Below are 20,749 nucleotides of genomic sequence, written 5' to 3' on the forward strand. Positions count from 1 at the left end.
GGGGATGTTGTCGTAGGTGCTATAGTTGTTTTAGAAGAATCTTCAGTTGTGGTTCCAGTAAGGGCTGCAGTAGTTGTTGTAGAAGAAGGTTCAGTTGTGGTTGCAGTAAGGGCCTCAGTAGTGGTTGTGGAAGAAGCTGCAGTCGTGGTTGCAATAGGTAATGCAGTAGTGGTTGTGGAAGCAGCTACAGTTGTTGTAGTAGGAGCTGCAGTTGTTGAAGTGGATGTTGTCATAGGTGCTATAGTTGTTGTAGAAGAAGCTTCAGTTGTGGTTGCAGTAGGGGCTGCAGTAGTGCTTGTGGAAGCAGCTTCAGTTGTTGTTGTAAGAGCTGCTGCTGTTGAAGTGGCCGTAGGTGCTCCGGTGGTTGTAGTAGGAGCTGCAGTTGTCGTAGGGGATGTTGTTGTGGTAGTTGTAGTTTCTACAGTTGTTGTAGAATAAGCTTCTGTTGTGGTTGCAGTAGGGGTTGCACTTGTTCTTGTGGAAGAAGCTACAGTTGGAGTAGCTGTGGTTGTCGTAGTAGCTGCATCATTTGTGGTGGTCGCAGGATCTACAATTTTTGTCATAGTAGAAGCTGTAGTTGTAGATGTTATAATAGCTGCAGTGGTTTTCGTAGCAGCTTCTGTTGTGCTTGCTATTGCAGCTTCAGTTGTTGTTGTATGAGCTAGACTTGTTGTTGCCATAGGGGTTGCAATAGTGGTTGTGGATGCAGCTACAGTTGGTGTTGTTTGAGCTGCTGCAGTTGTAGTGGTCGTTGGAGCTCCAGTTGTTGTACTAGTTGCTGTTGTGGTTGCTGTAGGAGCTACATTTGTGTTTGTCGTAGGACTTACAATGGTAGTAGGTCCTGCAGTTTCGATTGCCGTTGTAGGAGCTACAGTTGTTGGAGCTGCAGTTGTCGAAAATGATGTTGTTGTGGTTGTCGTAGGTGCTACAGTTGTTGTTGTTGTAGAAGTTAAAATGGTAGTAGGATCTTCAGTTGTTGTTGGAGCTACAGTTGTCGAAGGGGAGATTGTTGTGGTTGTCGTAGGTGATATCGTTGTTGTAGAAGAAGCTTCAGTTGTGGTTCCAGTAAGGGCTGCAGTAGTTGCTGTAGAAGAAGCTTCAGCTGTGGTTGCAGTAAGGCCTGCAGTAGTGGTTGTGGAAGAAGCTGTAGTCGTGGTTGCAGTAGGTAATGCAGTAGTGGTTGTGGAAGCAGCTACAGTTGTAGTAGGAGCTGCAGTTGTCGAAGGGGATGTTGTCGTAGGTGCTATAGTTGTTGTCGAAGAAGCTTCAGTTGTGGTTGCAGTAGGGGCTGCAGTAGTGCTTGTGCTTGTGGAAGCAGCTTCAGTTGTTGTTGTAAGGGCTGCTGCTGTTGAAGTAGCCGTAGGAGCTCCGGTGGTTGTAGTAGGAGCTGCAGTTGTCGTAGGGGATGTTTTTGTGGTCGTCGTAGTTTCTACAACTGTTGTAGAAGAAGCTTCTGTTGTGGTTGCAGTAGGGGCTGCACTTGTACTTGCGGAAGAAGCTACAGTTGGAGTTGTAGGAGCTGTGGTTGTTGTAGTAGCTGCATCATTTGTGGTGGTCGCAGGATCTACAATTTTTGTCGTAGAAGAAGCTGTAGTTGTTGCCGTAGGGGTTACTGTTTCGCTTGTTGTAGATGTTATAGAAGCTGCAGTGGTTGTCGTAGCAGCTGCTGTTGTGCTTGCTATTGTAGCTAGAGTTGTTGTTGCCATAGGAGCTGCAGTAGTGGTTGTGGATGCACCTACAGTTGGTGCTGCTGTAGTTGTAGTGATCGTTGGAGCAACATTTGTTGTACTAGCTGCTGTTGTGGTTGCTGTAGGAGCTACATTTGTGGTTGTCGTAGGAGTTAAAATGGTAGTAGGACCTTCGGTTGTGATTGGCATTGTTGGAGCTACAGTTGTCGAAGTGGAGATTGTTGTGGTTGTCGTAGGTGCTATAGTTGTTTTAGAAGAAGCTTCAGTTGTGGTTCCAGTAAGGGCTGCAGTAGTTGTTGTAGAAGAAGCTTCAGCTGTGGTTGCAGTAGGGGCTGAAGTAGTGCTTGTGGAAGCAGCTTCAGTTGTTGTTGTAGGAGCCGCAGTTGTCAAAGGGGATGTTGTCGTAGGTGCTATAGTTGTTTTAGAAGAATCTTCAGTTGTGGTTCCAGTAAGGGCTGCAGTAGTTGTTGTAGAAGAAGGTTCAGTTGTGGTTGCAGTAAGGGCCTCAGTAGTGGTTGTGGAAGAAGCTGCAGTCGTGGTTGCAATAGGTAATGCAGTAGTGGTTGTGGAAGCAGCTACAGTTGTTGTAGTAGGAGCTGCAGTTGTTGAAGTGGATGTTGTCATAGGTGCTATAGTTGTTGTAGAAGAAGCTTCAGTTGTGGTTGCAGTAGGGGCTGCAGTAGTGCTTGTGGAAGCAGCTTCAGTTGTTGTTGTAAGAGCTGCTGCTGTTGAAGTGGCCGTAGGTGCTCCGGTGGTTGTAGTAGGAGCTGCAGTTGTCGTAGGGGATGTTGTTGTGGTAGTTGTAGTTTCTACAGTTGTTGTAGAATAAGCTTCTGTTGTGGTTGCAGTAGGGGTTGCACTTGTTCTTGTGGAAGAAGCTACAGTTGGAGTAGCTGTGGTTGTCGTAGTAGCTGCATCATTTGTGGTGGTCGCAGGATCTACAATTTTTGTCATAGTAGAAGCTGTAGTTGTAGATGTTATAATAGCTGCAGTGGTTTTCGTAGCAGCTTCTGTTGTGCTTGCTATTGCAGCTTCAGTTGTTGTTGTATGAGCTAGACTTGTTGTTGCCATAGGGGTTGCAATAGTGGTTGTGGATGCAGCTACAGTTGGTGTTGTTTGAGCTGCTGCAGTTGTAGTGGTCGTTGGAGCTCCAGTTGTTGTACTAGTTGCTGTTGTGGTTGCTGTAGGAGCTACATTTGTGTTTGTCGTAGGACTTACAATGGTAGTAGGTCCTGCAGTTTCGATTGCCGTTGTAGGAGCTACAGTTGTTGGAGCTGCAGTTGTCGAAAATGATGTTGTTGTGGTTGTCGTAGGTGCTACAGTTGTTGTTGTTGTAGAAGTTAAAATGGTAGTAGGATCTTCAGTTGTTGTTGGAGCTACAGTTGTCGAAGGGGAGATTGTTGTGGTTGTCGTAGGTGATATCGTTGTTGTAGAAGAAGCTTCAGTTGTGGTTCCAGTAAGGGCTGCAGTAGTTGCTGTAGAAGAAGCTTCAGCTGTGGTTGCAGTAAGGCCTGCAGTAGTGGTTGTGGAAGAAGCTGTAGTCGTGGTTGCAGTAGGTAATGCAGTAGTGGTTGTGGAAGCAGCTACAGTTGTAGTAGGAGCTGCAGTTGTCGAAGGGGATGTTGTCGTAGGTGCTATAGTTGTTGTCGAAGAAGCTTCAGTTGTGGTTGCAGTAGGGGCTGCAGTAGTGCTTGTGCTTGTGGAAGCAGCTTCAGTTGTTGTTGTAAGGGCTGCTGCTGTTGAAGTAGCCGTAGGAGCTCCGGTGGTTGTAGTAGGAGCTGCAGTTGTCGTAGGGGATGTTTTTGTGGTCGTCGTAGTTTCTACAACTGTTGTAGAAGAAGCTTCTGTTGTGGTTGCAGTAGGGGCTGCACTTGTACTTGCGGAAGAAGCTACAGTTGGAGTTGTAGGAGCTGTGGTTGTTGTAGTAGCTGCATCATTTGTGGTGGTCGCAGGATCTACAATTTTTGTCGTAGAAGAAGCTGTAGTTGTTGCCGTAGGGGTTACTGTTTCGCTTGTTGTAGATGTTATAGAAGCTGCAGTGGTTGTCGTAGCAGCTGCTGTTGTGCTTGCTATTGTAGCTAGAGTTGTTGTTGCCATAGGAGCTGCAGTAGTGGTTGTGGATGCACCTACAGTTGGTGCTGCTGTAGTTGTAGTGATCGTTGGAGCAACATTTGTTGTACTAGCTGCTGTTGTGGTTGCTGTAGGAGCTACATTTGTGGTTGTCGTAGGAGTTAAAATGGTAGTAGGACCTTCGGTTGTGATTGGCATTGTTGGAGCTACAGTTGTCGAAGTGGAGATTGTTGTGGTTGTCGTAGGTGCTATAGTTGTTTTAGAAGAAGCTTCAGTTGTGGTTCCAGTAAGGGCTGCAGTAGTTGTTGTAGAAGAAGCTTCAGCTGTGGTTGCAGTAGGGGCTGAAGTAGTGCTTGTGGAAGCAGCTTCAGTTGTTGTTGTAGGAGCCGCAGTTGTCAAAGGGGATGTTGTCGTAGGTGCTATAGTTGTTTTAGAAGAAGCTTCAGTTGTGGTTCCAGTAAGGGCTGCAGTAGTTGTTGTAGAAGAAGGTTCAGTTGTGGTTGCAGTAAGGGCCTCAGTAGTGGTTGTGGAAGAAGCTGCAGTCGTGGTTGCAATAGGTAATGCAGTAGTGGTTGTGGAAGCAGCTACAGTTGTTGTAGTAGGAGCTGCAGTTGTTGAAGTGGATGTTGTCGTAGGTGCTATAGTTGTTGTAGAAGAAGCTTCAGTTGTGGTTGCAGTAGGGGCTGCAGTAGTGCTTGTGGAAGCAGCTTCAGTTGTTGTTGTAAGAGCTGCTGCTGTTGTAGTGGCCGTAGGAGCTCCGGTGGTTGTAGATGGAGCTGCAGTTGTGGTTGTCGTAGGAGTTAAAATGGTAGTAGGACCTTCGGTTGTGATTGCCGTTGTTGGAGCTACAGTTGTCGAAGGGGAGATTGTTGTGGTTGTCGTAGGTGCTATAGTTGTTTTAGAAGAAGCTTCAGTTTTGGTTCCAGTAAGGGCTGCAGTAGTTGTTGTAGAAGAAGCTTCAGCTGTGGTTGCAGTAGGGGCTGAAGTAGTGCTTGTGGAAGCAGCTTCAGTTGTTGTTGTAGGAGCCGCAGTTGTCGTAGAGGATGTTGTCGTAGGTGCTATAGTTGTTGTAGAAGAAGCTTCAGTTGTGGTTGCAGTAGGGGCTGCAGTAGTGCTTGTGGAAGCAGCTTCAGTTGTTGTTGTAAGAGCTGCTGCTGTTGAAGTGGCCGTAGGTGCTCCGGTGGTTGTAGTAGGAGCTGCAGTTGTCGTAGGGGATGTTGTTGAGGTAGTTGTAGTTTCTACAGTTGTTGTAGAATAAGCTTCTGTTGTGGTTGCAGTAGGGGTTGCACTTGTTCTTGTGGAAGAAGCTACAGTTGGAGTAGCTGTGGTTGTCGTAGTAGCTGCATCATTTGTGGTGGTCGCAGGATCTAAATTTTTTGTCGTAGTAGAAGCTGTAGTTGTAGATGTTATAATAGCTGCAGTGGTTTTCGTAGCAGCTTCTGTTGTGCTTGCTATTGCAGCTTCAGTTGTTGTTGTATGAGCTAGAGTTGTTGTTGCCATAGGGGCTGCAATAGTGGTTGTAGATGCAGCTACAGTTGGTGTTGTTTGAGCTGCTGCAGTTGTAGTGGTCGTTGGAGCTCCAGTTGTTGTACTAGTTGCTGTTGTGGTTGCTGTAGGAGCTACAGTTGTTGGAGCTGCAGTTGTCGAAAATGATGTTGTTGTGGTTGTCGTAGGTGCTACAGTTGTTGTTGTTGTAGAAGTTAAAATGGTAGTAGGATCTTCAGTTGTTGTTGGAGCTACAGTTGTCGAAGGGGAGATTGTTGTGGTTGTCGTAGGTGATATTGTTGTTGTAGAAGAAGCTTCAGTTGTGGTTCCAGTAAGGGCTGCAGTAGTTGTTGTAGAAGAAGCTTCAGCTGTGGTTGCAGTAGGGGCTGAAGTAGTGCTTGTGGAAGCAGCTTCAGTTGTTGTTGTAGGAGCCGCAGTTGTCAAAGGGGATGTTGTCATAGATGCTATAGTTGTTTTAGAAGAAGCTTCAGTTGTGGTTCCAGTAAGGGCTGCAGTAGTGGTTGTGGAAGAAGCTGCAGTCGTGCTTGCAGTAGGTAATGCAGTAGTGGTTGTGGAAGCAGCTACAGTTGTAGTAGGAGCTGCAGTTGTCGAAGGGGATGTTGTCGTAGGTGCTATAGTTGTTGTCGAAGAAGCTTCAGTTGTGGTTGCAGTAGGGGCTGCAGTAGTGCTTGTGGAAGCAGCTTCAGTTGTTGTTGTAAGAGCTGCTGCTGTTGAAGTGGCCGTAGGAGCTCCGGTGGTTGTAGTAGGAGCTGCAGTTGTCGTAGGGGATGTTGTTGTGGTCGTCGTAGTTTCTACAGCTGTTGTAGAAGAAGCTTCTGTTGTGGTTGCAGTAGGGGCTGCACTTGTCCTTGTGGAAGAAGCTACAGTTGGAGTTGTAGGAGCTGTGGTTGTTGTAGTAGCTGCATCATTTGTGGTGGTCGCAGGATCTACAATTTTTGTCGTAGAAGAAGCTGTAGTTGTTGCCGTAGGGGTTACTGTTGCGCTTGTTGTAGATGTTATAGAAGCTGCAGTGGTTGTCGTAGCAGCTGCTGTTGTGCTTGCTATTGTAGCTAGAGTTGTTGTTGCCATAGGGGCTGCAGTAGTGGTTGTGGATGCAGCTACAGTTGGTGCTGCTGTAGTTGTAGTGATCGTTGGATCAACATTTGTTGTACTAGCTGCTGTTGTGGTTGCTGTAGGAGATACATTTGTGGCTGTCGTAGGAGTTAAAATGGTAGTAGGACCTTCGGTTGTAATTGGCGTTGTAGGAGCTACAGTTGTCGAAGGGGAGATTGTTGTGGTTGTCGTAGGTGATATCGTTGTTGTAGAAGAAGCTTCAGTTGTGGTTCCAGTAAGGGCTGCAGTAGTTGTTGTAGAAGAAGCTTCAGCTGTGGTTGCAGTAGGGGCTGAAGTAGTGCTTGTGGAAGCAGCTTCAGTTGTTGTTGTAGGAGCCGCAGTTGTCAAAGGGGATGTTGTCATAGGTGCTATAGTTGTTTTAGAAGAAGCTTCAGTTGTGGTTCCAGTAAGGGCTGCAGTAGTTGTTGTAGAAGAAGCTTCAGCTGTGGTTGCAGTAAGGGCTGCAGTAGTGGTTGTGGAAGAAGCTGCAGTCGTGGTTGTAGTAGGTAATGCAGTAGTGGTTGTGGAAGCAGCTTCAGTTGTAGTAGGAGCTGCAGTTGTCGAAGGGGATGTTGTCGTAGGTGCTATAGTTGTTGTCGAAGAAGCTTCAGTTGTGGTTGCAGTAGGGGCTGCAGTAGTGCTTGTGGAAGCAGCTTCAGTTGTTGTTGTAAGAGCTGCTGCTGTTGAAGTGGCCGTAGGTGCTCCGGTGGTTGTAGTAGGAGCTGCAGTTGTCGTAGGGGATGTTGTTGTGGTCGTCGTAGTTTCTACAACTGTTGTAGAAGAAGCTTCTGTTGTGGTTGCAGTAGGGGCTGCACTTGTCCTTGTGGAAGAAGCTACAGTTGGAGTTGTAGGAGCTGTGGTTGTTGTAGTAGCTGCATCATTTGTGGTGGTCGCAGGATCTACAATTTTTGTCGTAGAAGAAGCTGTAGTTGTTGCCGTAGGGGTTACTGTTGCGCTTGTTGTAGATGTTATAGAAGCTGCAGTGGTTGTCGTAGCAGCTGCTGTTGTGCTTGCTATTGTAGCTAGAGTTGCTGCTGTAGTTGTAGTGATCGTTGGATCAACATTTGTTGTACTAGCTACTGTTGTGGTTTCTGTAGGAGCTACATTTGTGGCTGTCGTAGGAGTTAAAATGGTAGTAGGACCTTCGGTTGTGATTGGCGTTGTTGGAGCTACAGTTGTCGAAGGGGAGATTGTTGTGGTTGTCGTAGGTGCTATAGTTGTTTTAGAAGAAGCTTCAGTTGTGGTTCCAGTAAGGTCTGCAGTAGTGGTTGTGGAAGAAGCTTCAGCCGTGGTTGCAGTAGGTAATGCAGTAGTGGTTGTGGAAGCAGCTTCAGTTGTTGTAGTAAGAGTTGCAGTTGTCGAAAGGGATGTTGTCGTAGTTGCTATAGTTGTTGTAGAAGAAGCTTCAGTTGTGGTTGCAGTAGGGGCTGCAGTAGTGCTTGTGGAAGCAGCTTCAGTTGTTGTTGTAAGAGCTGCTGCTGTTGTAGTGGCCGTAGGAGCTCCGGTGGTTGTAGTTGGAGCTGCAGATGTGGTTGTCGTAGGAGTTAAAATGGTAGTAGGACCTTCGGTTGTTATTGCCGTTGTTGGAGCTACAGTTGTCGAAGGGGAGATTGTTGTGGTTGTCGTAGGTGCTATAGTTGTTTTAGAAGAAGCTTCAGTTGTGGTTCCAGTAAGGGCTGCAGTAGTTGTTGTAGAAGAAGCTTCAGCTGTGGTTGCACTAGGGGCTGAAGTAGTGCTTGTGGAAGCAGCTTCAGTTGTTGTTGTAGGAGCCGCAGTTGTCGTAGGGGATGTTGTCGTGGCTGCTATAGTTGTTTTAGAAGAAGCTTCAGTTGTGGTTCCAGTAAGGGCTGCAGTAGTTGTTGTAGAAGAAGCTTCAGCTGTGGTTGCAGTAAGGGCTGCAGTAGTGGTTGTGGAAGAAGCTGCAGTCGTGGTTGTAATAGGTAATGCAGTAATGGTTGTGGAAGCAGCAACAGTTGTAGTAGGAGCTGCAGTTGTCGAAGGGGATGTTGTCGTAGGTGCTATAGTTGTTGTCGAAGAAGCTTCAGTTGTGGTTGCAGTAGGGGCTGCAGTAGTGCTTGTGCTTGTGGAAGCAGCTTCAGTTGTTGTTGTAAGAGCTGCTGCTGTTGAAGTGGCCGTAGGAGCTCCGGTGGTTGTAGTAGGAGCTGCAGTTGTCGTAGGGGATGTTTTTGTGGTCATCGTAGTTTCTACAACTGTTGTAGAAGAAGCTTCTGTTGTGGTTGCAGTAGTGGCTGCACTTGTACTTGCGGAAGAAGCTACAGTTGGAGTTGTAGGAGCTGTGGTTGTTGTAGTAGCTGCATCATTTGTGGTGGTCGCAGGATCTACAATTTTTGTCGTAGAAGAAGCTGTAGTTGTTGCCGTAGAGGTTACTGTTGCGCTTGTTGTAGATGATATAGAAGCTGCAGTGGTTGTCGTAGCAGCTGCTGTTGTGCTTGCTATTGTAGCTAGAGTTGTTGTTGCCATAGGGGCTGCAGTAGTGGTTGTGGATGCACCTACAGTTGGTGCTGCTGTAGTTGTAGTGATCGTTGGAGCAACATTTGTTGTACTAGCTGCTGTTGTGGTTGCTGTAGGAGCTACATTTGTGGTTGTCGTAGGAGTTAAAATGGTAGTAGGACCTTCGGTTGTGATTGGCATTGTTGGAGCTACAGTTGTCGAAGTGGAGATTGTTGTGGTTGTCGTAGGTGCTATAGTTGTTTTAGAAGAAGCTTCAGTTGTGGTTCCTGTAAGGGCTGCAGTAGTTGTTGTAGAAGAAGCTTCAGCTGTGGTTGCAGTAGGGGCTGAAGTAGTGCTTGTGGAAGCAGCTTCAGTTGTTGTTGTAGGAGCCGCAGTTGTCAAAGGGGATGTTGTCGTAGGTGCTATAGTTGTTTTAGAAGAAGCTTCAGTTGTGGTTCCAGTAAGGGCTGCAGTAGTTGTTGTAGAAGAAGGTTTAGTTGTGGTTGCAGTAAGGGCCTCAGTAGTGGTTGTGGAAGAAGCTGCAGTCGTGGTTGCAATAGGTAATGCAGTAGTGGTTGTGGAAGCAGCTACAGTTGTTGTAGTAGGAGCTGCAGTTGTTGAAGTGGATGTTGTCGTAGGTGCTATAGTTGTTGTAGAAGAAGCTTCAGTTGTGGTTGCAGTAGGGGCTGCAGTAGTGCTTGTGGAAGCAGCTTCAGTTGTTGTTGTAAGAGCTGCTGCTGTTGAAGTGGCCGTAGGTGCTCCGGTGGTTGTAGTAGGAGCTGCAGTTGTCGTAGGGGATGTTGTTGTGGTAGTTGTAGTTTCTACAGTTGTTGTAGAATAAGCTTCTGTTGTGGTTGCAGTAGGGGTTGCACTTGTTCTTGTGGAAGAAGCTACAGTTGGAGTAGCTGTGGTTGTCGTAGTAGCTGCATCATTTGTGGTGGTCGCAGGATCTACAATTTTTGTCGTAGTAGAAGCTGTAGTTGTAGATGTTATAATAGCTGCAGTGGTTTTCGTAGCAGCTTCTGTTGTGCTTGCTATTGCAGCTTCAGTTGTTGTTGTATGAGCTAGAGTTGTTGTTGCCATAGGGGCTGCAATAGTGGTTGTGGATGCAGCTACAGTTGGTGTTGTTTGAGCTGCTGCAGTTGTAGTGGTCGTTGGTTCTCCAGTTGTTGTACTAGCTGCTGTTGTGGTTGCTGTAGGAGCTACATTTGTGTTTGTCGTAGGACTTACAATGGTAGTAGGTCCTGCAGTTTCGATTGGCGTTGTAGGAGCTACAGTTGTTGGAGCTGCAGTTGTCGAAAATGATGTTGTTGTGGTTGTCGTAGGTGCTACAGTTGTGGCTGTCGTAGGAGTTAAAATGGTAGTAGGACCTTCGGTTGTGATTGGCGTTGTTGGAGCTACAGTTGTCGAAGGGGAGATTGTTGTGGTTGTCGTAGGTGCTATAGTTGTTTTAGAAGAAGCTTCAGTTGTGGTTGCAGTAAGGCCTGCAGTAGTGGTTGTGGAAGAAGCTTCAGCTGTGGTTGCAGTAAGGCCTGCAGTAGTGGTTGTGGAAGAAGCTGTAGTCGTGGTTGCAGTAGGTAATGCAGTAGTGGTTGTGGAAGCAGCTACAGTTGTAGTAGGAGCTGCAGTTGTCGAAGGGGATGTTGTCGTAGGTGCTATAGTTGTTGTCGAAGAAGCTTCAGTTGTGGTTGCAGTAGGGGCTGCATTAGTGCTTGTGCTTGTGGAAGCAGCTTCAGTTGTTGTTGTAAGAGCTGCTGCTGTTGAAGTGGCCGTAGGAGCTCCGGTGGTTGTAGTAGGAGCTGCAGTTGTCGTAGGGGATGTTTTTGTGGTCGTCGTAGTTTCTACAACTGTTGTAGAAGAAGCTTCTGTTGTGCTTGCAGTATGGGCTGCACTTGTACTTGTGGAAGAAGCTACAGTTGGAGTTGTAGGAGCTGTGGTTGTTGTAGTAGCTGCATCATTTGTGGTGGTCGCAGGATCTACAATTTTTGTAGTAGAAGAAGCTGTAGTTGTTGCCGTAGGGGTTACTGTTGCGCTTGTTGTAGATGTTATAGAAGCTGCAGTGGTTGTCGTAGCAGCTGCTGTTGTGCTTGCTATTGTAGCTAGAGTTGTTGTTGCCATAGGGGCTGCAGTAGTGGTTGTGGATGTACCTACAGTTGGTGCTGCTGTAGTTGTAGTGATCGTTGGAGCAACATTTGTTGTACTAGCTGCTGTTGTGGTTGCTGTAGGAGCTACATTTGTGGTTGTCGTAGGAGTTAAAATGGTAGTAGGACTTTCAGTTGTGATTGGCGTTGTTGGAGCTACAGTTGTCGAAGGGGAGATTGTTGTGGTTGTCGTAGGTGCTATAGTTGTTTTAGAAGAAGCTTCAGTTGTGGTTCCAGTAAGGTCTGCAGTAGTGGTTGTGGAAGAAGCTTCAGTCGTGGTTGCAGTAGGTAATGCAGTAGTGGTTGTGGAAGCAGCTTCAGTTGTTGTAGTAAGAGTTGCAGTTGTCGAAGGGGATGTTGTCGTAGTTGCTATAGTTGTTGTAGAAGAAGCTTCAGTTGTGGTTGCAGTAGGGACTGCAGTAGTGCTTGTGGAAGCAGCTTCAGTTGTTGTTGTAAGAGCTGCTGCTGTTGTATTGGCCGTAGGAGCTCCGGTGGTTTTAGTAGGAGCTGCAGTTGTGGTTGTCGTAGGAGTTAAAATGGTAGTAGGTCTTTCGGTTGTGATTGCCGTTGTTGGAGCTACAGTTGTCGAAGGGGAGATTGTTGTGGTTGTCGTAGGTGCTATAGTTGTTTTAGAAGAAGCTTCAGTTGTGGTTCCAGTAAGGGCTGCAGTAGTTGTTGTAGAAGAAGCTTCAGCTGTGGTTGCAGTAGGGGCTGAAGTAGTGCTTGTGGAAGCAGCTTCAGTTGTTGTTGTAGGAGCCGCAGTTGTCGTAGAGGATGTTGTCATAGGTGCTATAGTTGTTTTAGAAGAAGCTTCAGTTGTGGTTCCAGTAAGGGCTTCAGTAGTTGTTGTAGAAGAAGGTTCAGTTGTGGTTGCAGTAAGGGCCTCAGTAGTGGTTGTGGCAGAAGCTGCAGTCGTGGTTGCAATAGGTAATGCAGTAGTGGTTGTGGAAGCAGCTACAGTTGTTGTAGTAGGAGCTGCAGTTGTTGAAGGGGATGTTGTCGTAGGTGCTATAGTTGTTGTAGAAGAAGCTTCAGTTGTGGTTGCAGTAGGGGCTGCAATAGTGCTTGTGGAAGCAGCTTCAGTTGTTGTTGTAAGAGCTGCTGCTGTTAAAGTGGCCGTAGGTGCTCCGGTGGTTGTAGTAGGAGCTGCAGTTGTCGTAGGGGATGTTGTTGAGGTAGTTGTAGTTTCTACAGTTGTTGTAGAATAAGCTTCTGTTGTGGTTGCAGTAGGGGTTGCACTTGTTCTTGTGGAAGAAGCTACAGTTGGAGTAGCTGTGGTTGTCGTAGTAGCTGCATCATTTGTGGTGGTCGCAGGATCTACAATTTTTGTCGTAGTAGAAGCTGTAGTTGTAGATGTTATAATAGCTGCAGTGGTTTTCGTAGCAGCTTCTGTTGTGCTTGCTATTGCAGCTTCAGTTGTTGTTGTATGAGCTAGAGTTCTTGTTGCCATAGGGGCTGCAATAGTGGTTGTAGATGCAGCTACAGTTGGTGTTGTTTGAGCTGCTGCAGTTGTAGTGTTCGTTGTTGTAGAAGAAGCTTCAGTTGTGGTTGCAGTAGGGGCTGCAATAGTGCTTGTGGAAGCAGCTTCAGTTGTTGTTGTAAGAGCTGCTGCTGTTAAAGTGGCCGTAGGTGCTCCGGTGGTTGTAGTAGGAGCTGCAGTTGTCGTAGGGGATGTTGTTGAGGTAGTTGTAGTTTCTACAGTTGTTGTAGAATAAGCTTCTGTTGTGGTTGCAGTAGGGGCTGCACTTGTACTTGCGGAAGAAGCTACAGTTGGAGTTGTAGGAGCTGTGGTTGTTGTAGTAGCTGCATCATTTGTGGTGGTCGCAGGATCTACAATTTTTGTCGTAGAAGAAGCTGTAGTTGTTGCCGTAGAGGTTACTGTTGCGCTTGTTGTAGATGTTATAGAAGCTGCAGTGGTTGTCGTAGCAGCTGCTGTTGTGCTTGCTATTGTAGCTAGAGTTGTTGTTGCCATAGGGGCTGCAGTAGTGGTTGTGGATGCACCTACAGTTGGTGCTGCTGTAGTTGTAGTGATCGTTGGAGCAACATTTGTTGTACTAGCTGCTGTTGTGGTTGCTGTAGGAGCTACATTTGTGGTTGTCGTAGGAGTTAAAATGGTAGTAGGACCTTCGGTTGTGATTGGCATTGTTGGAGCTACAGTTGTCGAAGTGGAGATTGTTGTGGTTGTCGTAGGTGCTATAGTTGTTTTAGAAGAAGCTTCAGTTGTGGTTCCAGTAAGGGCTGCAGTAGTTGTTGTAGAAGAAGCTTCAGCTGTGGTTGCAGTAGGGGCTGAAGTAGTGCTTGTGGAAGCAGCTTCAGTTGTTGCTGTAGGAGCCGCAGTTGTCAAAGGGGATGTTGTCATAGGTGCTATAGTTGTTTTAGAAGAAGCTTCAGTTGTGGTTCCAGTAAGGGCTGCAGTAGTTGTTGTAGAAGAAGCTTCAGCTGTGGTTGCAGTAAAGGCTGCAGTAGTGGTTGTGGAAGAAGCTGCAGTCGTGGTTGTAGTAGGTAATGCAGTAGTGGTTGTGGAAGCAGCTACAGTTGTAGTAGGAGCTGCAGTTGTCGAAGGGGATGTTGTCGTAGGTGCTATAGTTGTTGTCGAAGAAGCTTCAGTTGTGGTTGCAGTAGGGGCTGCAGTAGTGCTTGTGGAAGCAGCTTCAGTTGTTGTTGTAAGAGCTGCTGCTGTTGAAGTGGCCTTAGGAGCTCCGGTGGTTGTAGTAGGAGCTGCAGTTGTCGTAGGGTATGTTGTTGTGGCCGTCGTAGTTTCTACAACTGTTGTAGAAGAAGCTTCTGTTGTGGTTGCAGTAGGGGCTGCACTTGTCCTTGTGGAAGAAGCTACAGTTGGAGTTGTAGGAGCTGTGGTTGTTGTAGTAGCTGCATCATTTGTGGTGGTCGCAGGATCTACAATTTTTGTCGTAGAAGAAGCTGTAGTTGTTGCCGTAGGGGTTACTGTTGCGCTTGTTGTAGATGTTATAGAAGCTGCAGTGGTTGTCGTAGCAGCTGCTGTTGTGCTTGCTATTGTAGCTAGAGTTGTTGTTGCCATAGGGGCTGCAGTAGTGGTTGTGGATGCACCTACAGTTGGTGCTGCTGTAGTTGTAGTGATCGTTGGATCAACATTTGTTGTACTAGCTGCTGTTGTGGTTGCTGTAGGAGCTACATTTGTGGCTGTCGTAGGAGTTAAAATGGTAGTAGGACCTTCGGTTGTGATTGGCGTTGTTGGAGCTACAGTTGTCGAAGGGGAGATTGTTGTGGTTGTCGTAGGTGCTATAGTTGTTTTAGAAGAATCTTCAGTTGTGGTTCCAGTAAGGGCTGCAGTAGTGCTTGTGGAAGCAGCTTCAGTCGTGGTTGCAGTAGGTAATGCAGTAGTGGTTGTGGAAGCAGCTTCAGTTGTAGTAGGAGCTGCAGTTGTCGAAGGGGATGTTGTCGTAGGTGCTATAGTTGTTGTCGAAGAAGCTTCAGTTGTGGTTGCAGTAGGGGCTGCAGTAGTGCTTGTGGAAGCAGCTTCAGTTGTTGTTGTAAGAGCTGCTGCTGTTGAAGTGGCCGTAGGAGCTCCGGTGGTTGTAGTAGGAGCTGCAGTTGTCGTAGGGGATGTTGTTGTGGTCGTCGTAGTTTCTACAACTGTTGTAGAAGAAGCTTCTGTTGTGGTTGCAGTAGGGGCTGCACTTGTTCTTGTGGAAGAAGCTACAGTTGGAGTTGTAGGAGCTGTGGTTGTTGTAGTAGCTGCATCATTTGTGGTGGTCGCAGGATCTACAATTTTTGTCGTAGAAGAAGCTGTAGTTGTTGCCGTAGAGGTTACTGTTGTGCTTGTTGTAGATGTTATAGAAGCTGCAGTGGTTGTCGTAGCAGCTGCTGTTGTGCTTGCTATTGTAGCTAGAGTTGTTGTTGCCATAGGGGCTGCAGTAGTGGTTGTGGATGCACCTACAGTTGGTGCTGCTGTAGTTGTAGTGATCGTTGGATCAACATTTGTTGTACTAGCTGCTGTTGTGGTTGCTGTAGGAGCTACATTTGTGTTTGTCGTAGGACTTACAATGGTAGTAGGTCCTGCAGTTTTGATTGGCGTTGTAGGAGCTACAGTTGATGGAGCTGCAGTTGTCGAAAAGGATGTTGTTTTTGTCGTAGGTGCTACCGTTGTTTTTGTGGTTGCTGTAGGTGTGGTTGTCGTAGGAGTTAAAATGGTAGTAGGACCTTCGGTTGTGATTGGCGTTGTTGGAGCTACAGTTGTCGAAGGGGAGATTGTTGTGGTTGTCGTAGGTGCTATAGTTGTTTTAGAAGAAGCTTCAGTTGTGGTTCCAGTAAGGGCTGCAGTAGTGCTTGTGGAAGCAGCTTCAGTCGTGGTTGCAGTAGGTAATGCAGTAGTGGTTGTGGAAGCAGCTTCAGTTGTAGTAGGAGCTGCAGTTGTCGAAGGGGATGTTGTCGTAGGTGCTATAGTTGTTGTCGAAGAAGCTTCAGTTGTGGTTGCAGTAGGGGCTGCAGTAGTGCTTGTGGAAGCAGCTTCAGTTGTTGTTGTAAGAGCTGCTGCTGTTGAAGTGGCCTTAGGAGCTCCGGTGGTTGTAGTAGGAGCTGCAGTTGTCGTAGGGTATGTTGTTGTGGCCGTCGTAGTTTCTACAACTGTTGTAGAAGAAGCTTCTGTTGTGGTTGCAGTAGGGGCTGCACTTGTCCTTGTGGAAGAAGCTACAGTTGGAGTTGTAGGAGCTGTGTTTGTTGTAGTAGCTGCATCATTTGTGGTGGTCGCAGGATCTACAATTTTTGTCGTAGAAGAAGCTGTAGTTGTTGCCGTAGGGGTTACTGTTGCGCTTGTTGTAGATGTTATAGAAGCTGCAGTGGTTGTCGTAGCAGCTGCTGTTGTGCTTGCTATTGTAGCTAGAGTTGTTGTTGCCATAGGGGCTGCAGTAGTGGTTGTGGATGCACCTACAGTTGGTGCTGCTGTAGTTGTAGTGATCGTTGGATCAACATTTGTTGTACTAGCTGCTGTTGTGGTTGCTGTAGGAGCTACATTTGTGGCTGTCGTAGGAGTTAAAATGGTAGTAGGACCTTCGGTTGTGATTGGCGTTGTTGGAGCTACAGTTGTCGAAGGGGAGATTGTTGTGGTTGTCGTAGGTGCTATAGTTGTTTTAGAAGAATCTTCAGTTGTGGTTCCAGTAAGGGCTGCAGTAGTGCTTGTGGAAGCAGCTTCAGTCGTGGTTGCAGTAGGTAATGCAGTAGTGGTTGTGGAAGCAGCTTCAGTTGTAGTAGGAGCTGCAGTTGTCGAAGGGGATGTTGTCGTAGGTGCTATAGTTGTTGTCGAAGAAGCTTCAGTTGTGGTTGCAGTAGGGGCTGCAGTAGTGCTTGTGGAAGCAGCTTCAGTTGTTGTTGTAAGAGCTGCTGCTGTTGAAGTGGCCGTAGGAGCTCCGGTGGTTGTAGTAGGAGCTGCAGTTGTCGTAGGGGATGTTGTTGTGGTCGTCGTAGTTTCTACAACTGTTGTAGAAGAAGCTTCTGTTGTGGTTGCAGTAGGGGCTGCACTTGTTCTTGTGGAAGAAGCTACAGTTGGAGTTGTAGGAGCTGTGGTTGTTGTAGTAGCTGCATCATTTGTGGTGGTCGCAGGATCTACAATTTTTGTCGTAGAAGAAGCTGTAGTTGTTGCCGTAGAGGTTACTGTTGCGCTTGTTGTAGATGTTATAGAAGCTGCAGTGGTTGTCGTAGCAGCTGCTGTTGTGCTTGCTATTGTAGCTAGAGTTGTTGTTGCCATAGGGGCTGCAGTAGTGGTTGTGGATGCACCTACAGTTGGTGCTGCTGTAGTTGTAGTGATCGTTGGATCAACATTTGTTGTACTAGCTGCTGTTGTGGTTGCTGTAGGAGCTACATTTGTGTTTGTCGTAGGACTTACAATGGTAGTAGGTCCTGCAGTTTTGATTGGCGTTGTAGGAGCTACAGTTGTTGGAGCTGCAGTTGTCGAAAAGGATGTTGTTTTTGTCGTAGGTGCTACCGTTGTTTTTGTGGTTGCTGTAGGTGTGGTTGTCGTAGGAGTTAAAATGGTAGTAGGACCTTCGGTTGTGATTGGCGTTGTTGGAGCTACAGTTGTCGAAGGGGAGATTGTTGTGGTTGTCGTAGGTGCTATAGTTGTTTTAGAAGAATCTTCAGTTGTGGTTCCAGTAAGGGCTGCAGTAGTGCTTGTGGAAGCAGCTTCAGTCGTGGTTGCAGTAGGTAATGCAGTAGTGGTTGTGGAAGCAGCTTCAGTTGTAGTAGGAGCTGCAGTTGTCGAAGGGGATGTTGTCGTAGGTGCTATAGTTGTTGTCGAAGAAGCTTCAGTTGTGGTTGCAGTAGGGGCTGCAGTAGTGCTTGTGGAAGCAGCTTCAGTTGTTGTTGTAAGAGCTGCTGCTGTTGAAGTGGCCGTAGGAGCTCCGGTGGTTGTAGTAGGAGCTGCAGTTGTCGTAGGGGATGTTGTTGTGGTCGTCGTAGTTTCTACAACTGTTGTAGAAGAAGCTTCTGTTGTGGTTGCAGTAGGGGCTGCACTTGTTCTTGTGGAAGAAGCTACAGTTGGAGTTGTAGGAGCTGTGGTTGTTGTAGTAGCTGCATCATTTGTGGTGGTCGCAGGATCTACAATTTTTGTCGTAGAAGAAGCTGTAGTTGTTGCCGTAGAGGTTACTGTTGCGCTTGTTGTAGATGTTATAGAAGCTGCAGTGGTTGTCGTAGCAGCTGCTGTTGTGCTTGCTATTGTAGCTAGAGTTGTTGTTGCCATAGGGGCTGCAGTAGTGGTTGTGGATGCACCTACAGTTGGTGCTGCTGTAGTTGTAGTGATCGTTGGATCAACATTTGTTGTACTAGCTGCTGTTGTGGTTGCTGTAGGAGCTACATTTGTGTTTGTCGTAGGACTTACAATGGTAGTAGGTCCTGCAGTTTTGATTGGCGTTGTAGGAGCTACAGTTGTTGGAGCTGCAGTTGTCGAAAAGGATGTTGTTTTTGTCGTAGGTGCTACCGTTGTTTTTGTGGTTGCTGTAGGTGTGGTTGTCGTAGGAGTTAAAATGGTAGTAGGACCTTCGGTTGTGATTGGCGTTGTTGGAGCTACAGTTGTCGAAGGGGAGATTGTTGTGGTTGTCGTAGGTGCTATAGTTGTTTTAGAAGAATCTTCAGTTGTGGTTCCAGTAAGGGCTGCAGTAGTGCTTGTGGAAGCAGCTTCAGTCGTGGTTGCAGTAGGTAATGCAGTAGTGGTTGTGGAAGCAGCTTCAGTTGTAGTAGGAGCTGCAGTTGTCGAAGGGGATGTTGTCGTAGGTGCTATAGTTGTTGTCGAAGAAGCTTCAGTTGTGGTTGCAGTAGGGGCTGCAGTAGTGCTTGTGGAAGCAGCTTCAGTTGTTGTTGTAAGAGCTGCTGCTGTTGAAGTGGCCGTAGGAGCTCCGGTGGTTGTAGTAGGAGCTGCAGTTGTCGTAGGGGATGTTGTTGTGGTCGTCGTAGTTTCTACAACTGTTGTAGAAGAAGCTTCTGTTGTGGTTGCAGTAGGGGCTGCACTTGTTCTTGTGGAAGAAGCTACAGTTGGAGTTGTAGGAGCTGTGGTTGTTGTAGTAGCTGCATCATTTGTGGTGGTCGCAGGATCTACAATTTTTGTCGTAGAAGAAGCTGTAGTTGTTGCCGTAGAGGTTACTGTTGCGCTTGTTGTAGATGTTATAGAAGCTGCAGTGGTTGTCGTAGCAGCTGCTGTTGTGCTTGCTATTGTAGCTAGAGTTGTTGTTGCCATAGGGGCTGCAGTAGTGGTTGTGGATGCACCTACAGTTGGTGCTGCTGTAGTTGTAGTGATCGTTGGATCAACATTTGTTGTACTAGCTGCTGTTGTGGTTGCTGTAGGAGCTACATTTGTGTTTGTCGTAGGACTTACAATGGTAGTAGGTCCTGCAGTTTTGATTGGCGTTGTAGGAGCTACAGTTGTTGGAGCTGCAGTTGTCGAAAAGGATGTTGTTTTTGTCGTAGGTGCTACCGTTGTTTTTGTGGTTGCTGTAGGTGTGGTTGTCGTAGGAGTTAAAATGGTAGTAGGACCTTCGGTTGTGATTGGCGTTGTTGGAGCTACAGTTGTCGAAGGGGAGATTGTTGTGGTTGTCGTAGGTGCTATAGTTGTTTTAGAAGAAGCTTCAGTTGTGGTTCCAGTAAGGGCTGCAGTAGTGCTTGTGGAAGCAGCTTCAGTCGTGGTTGCAGTAGGTAATGCAGTAGTGGTTGTGGAAGCAGCTTCAGTTGTAGTAGGAGCTGCAGTTGTCGAAGGGGATGTTGTCGTAGGTGCTATAGTTGTTGTCGAAGAAGCTTCAGTTGTGGTTGCAGTAGGGGCTGCAGTAGTGCTTGTGGAAGCAGCTTCAGTTGTTGTTGTAAGAGCTGCTGCTGTTGAAGTGGCCGTAGGAGCTCCGGTGGTTGTAGTAGGAGCTGCAGTTGTCGTAGGGGATGTTGTTGTGGTCGTCGTAGTTTCTACAACTGTTGTAGAAGAAGCTTCTGTTGTGGTTGCAGTAGGGGCTGCACTTGTTCTTGTGGAAGAAGCTACAGTTGGAGTTGTAGGAGCTGTGGTTGTTGTAGTAGCTGCATCATTTGTGGTGGTCGCAGGATCTACAATTTTTGTCGTAGAAGAAGCTGTAGTTGTTGCCGTAGAGGTTACTGTTGCGCTTGTTGTAGATGTTATAGAAGCTGCAGTGGTTGTCGTAGCAGCTGCTGTTGTGCTTGCTATTGTAGCTAGAGTTGTTGTTGCCATAGGGGCTGCAGTAGTGGTTGTGGATGCACCTACAGTTGGTGCTGCTGTAGTTGTAGTGATCGTTGGATCAACATTTGTTGTACTAGCTGCTGTTGTGGTTGCTGTAGGAGCTACATTTGTGTTTGTCGTAGGACTTACAATGGTAGTAGGTCCTGCAGTTGTGATTGGCGTTGTTGGAGCTACAGTTGTCGAAGGGGAGATTGTTGTGGTTGTCGTAGGTGCTATAGTTGTTTTAGAAGAATCTTCAGTTGTGGTTCCAGTAAGGGCTGCAGTAGTGCTTGTGGAAGCAGCTTCAGTCGTGGTTGCAGTAGGTAATGCAGTAGTGGTTGTGGAAGCAGCTTCAGTTGTAGTAGGAGCTGCAGTTGTCGAAGGGGATGTTGTCGTAGGTGCTATAGTTGTTGTCGAAGAAGCTTCAGTTGTGGTTGCAGTAGGGGCTGCAGTAGTGCTTGTGGAAGCAGCTTCAGTTGTTGTTGTAAGAGCTGCTGCTGTTGAAGTGGCCGTAGGAGCTCCGGTGGTTGTAGTAGGAGCTGCAGTTGTCGTAGGGGATGTTGTTGTGGTCGTCGTAGTTTCTACAACTGTTGTAGAAGAAGCTTCTGTTGTGGTTGCAGTAGGGGCTGCACTTGTTCTTGTGGAAGAAGCTACAGTTGGAGTTGTAGGAGCTGTGGTTGTTGTAGTAGCTGCATCATTTGTGGTGGTCGCAGGATCTACAATTTTTGTCGTAGAAGAAGCTGTAGTTGTTGCCGTAGAGGTTACTGTTGCGCTTGTTGTAGATGTTATAGAAGCTGCAGTGGTTGTCGTAGCAGCTGCTGTTGTGCTTGCTATTGTAGCTAGAGTTGTTGTTGCCATAGGGGCTGCAGTAGTGGTTGTGGATGCACCTACAGTTGGTGCTGCTGTAGTTGTAGTGATCGTTGGATCAACATTTGTTGTACTAGCTGCTGTTGTGGTTGCTGTAGGAGCTACATTTGTGTTTGTCGTAGGACTTACAATGGTAGTAGGTCCTGCAGTTTTGATTGGCGTTGTAGGAGCTACAGTTGTTGGAGCTGCATTTGTCGAAAAGGATGTTGTTTTTGTCGTAGGTGCTACCGTTGTTTTTGTGGTTGCTGTAGGTGTGG

The 20,749-nt window shown here is 47.1% G+C and overlaps 1 protein-coding gene across 1 annotated transcript in view; it reads right to left on the minus strand.

The window, feature by feature from the left end:
* Positions 1-20,749, minus strand: part of LOC110496335 (uncharacterized) — a 67,005-nt gene that overhangs the window by 23,360 nt on the left and 22,896 nt on the right. Inside the window, exon 1 of the mRNA XM_021572158.3 lies at positions 1-20,749. This exon is cut by the window's left edge and continues 20,991 nt beyond it; it is cut by the window's right edge and continues 22,896 nt beyond it. Coding sequence (XP_021427833.3) covers positions 1-20,749 — 20,749 coding nt within the window.

The sequence above is a fragment of the Oncorhynchus mykiss genome, chromosome 18, assembly GCF_057628025.1.
Source record: "Oncorhynchus mykiss isolate SJ-2025 chromosome 18, ASM5762802v1, whole genome shotgun sequence".
In the NCBI taxonomy this organism is placed as follows: domain Eukaryota; kingdom Metazoa; phylum Chordata; class Actinopteri; order Salmoniformes; family Salmonidae; genus Oncorhynchus; species Oncorhynchus mykiss.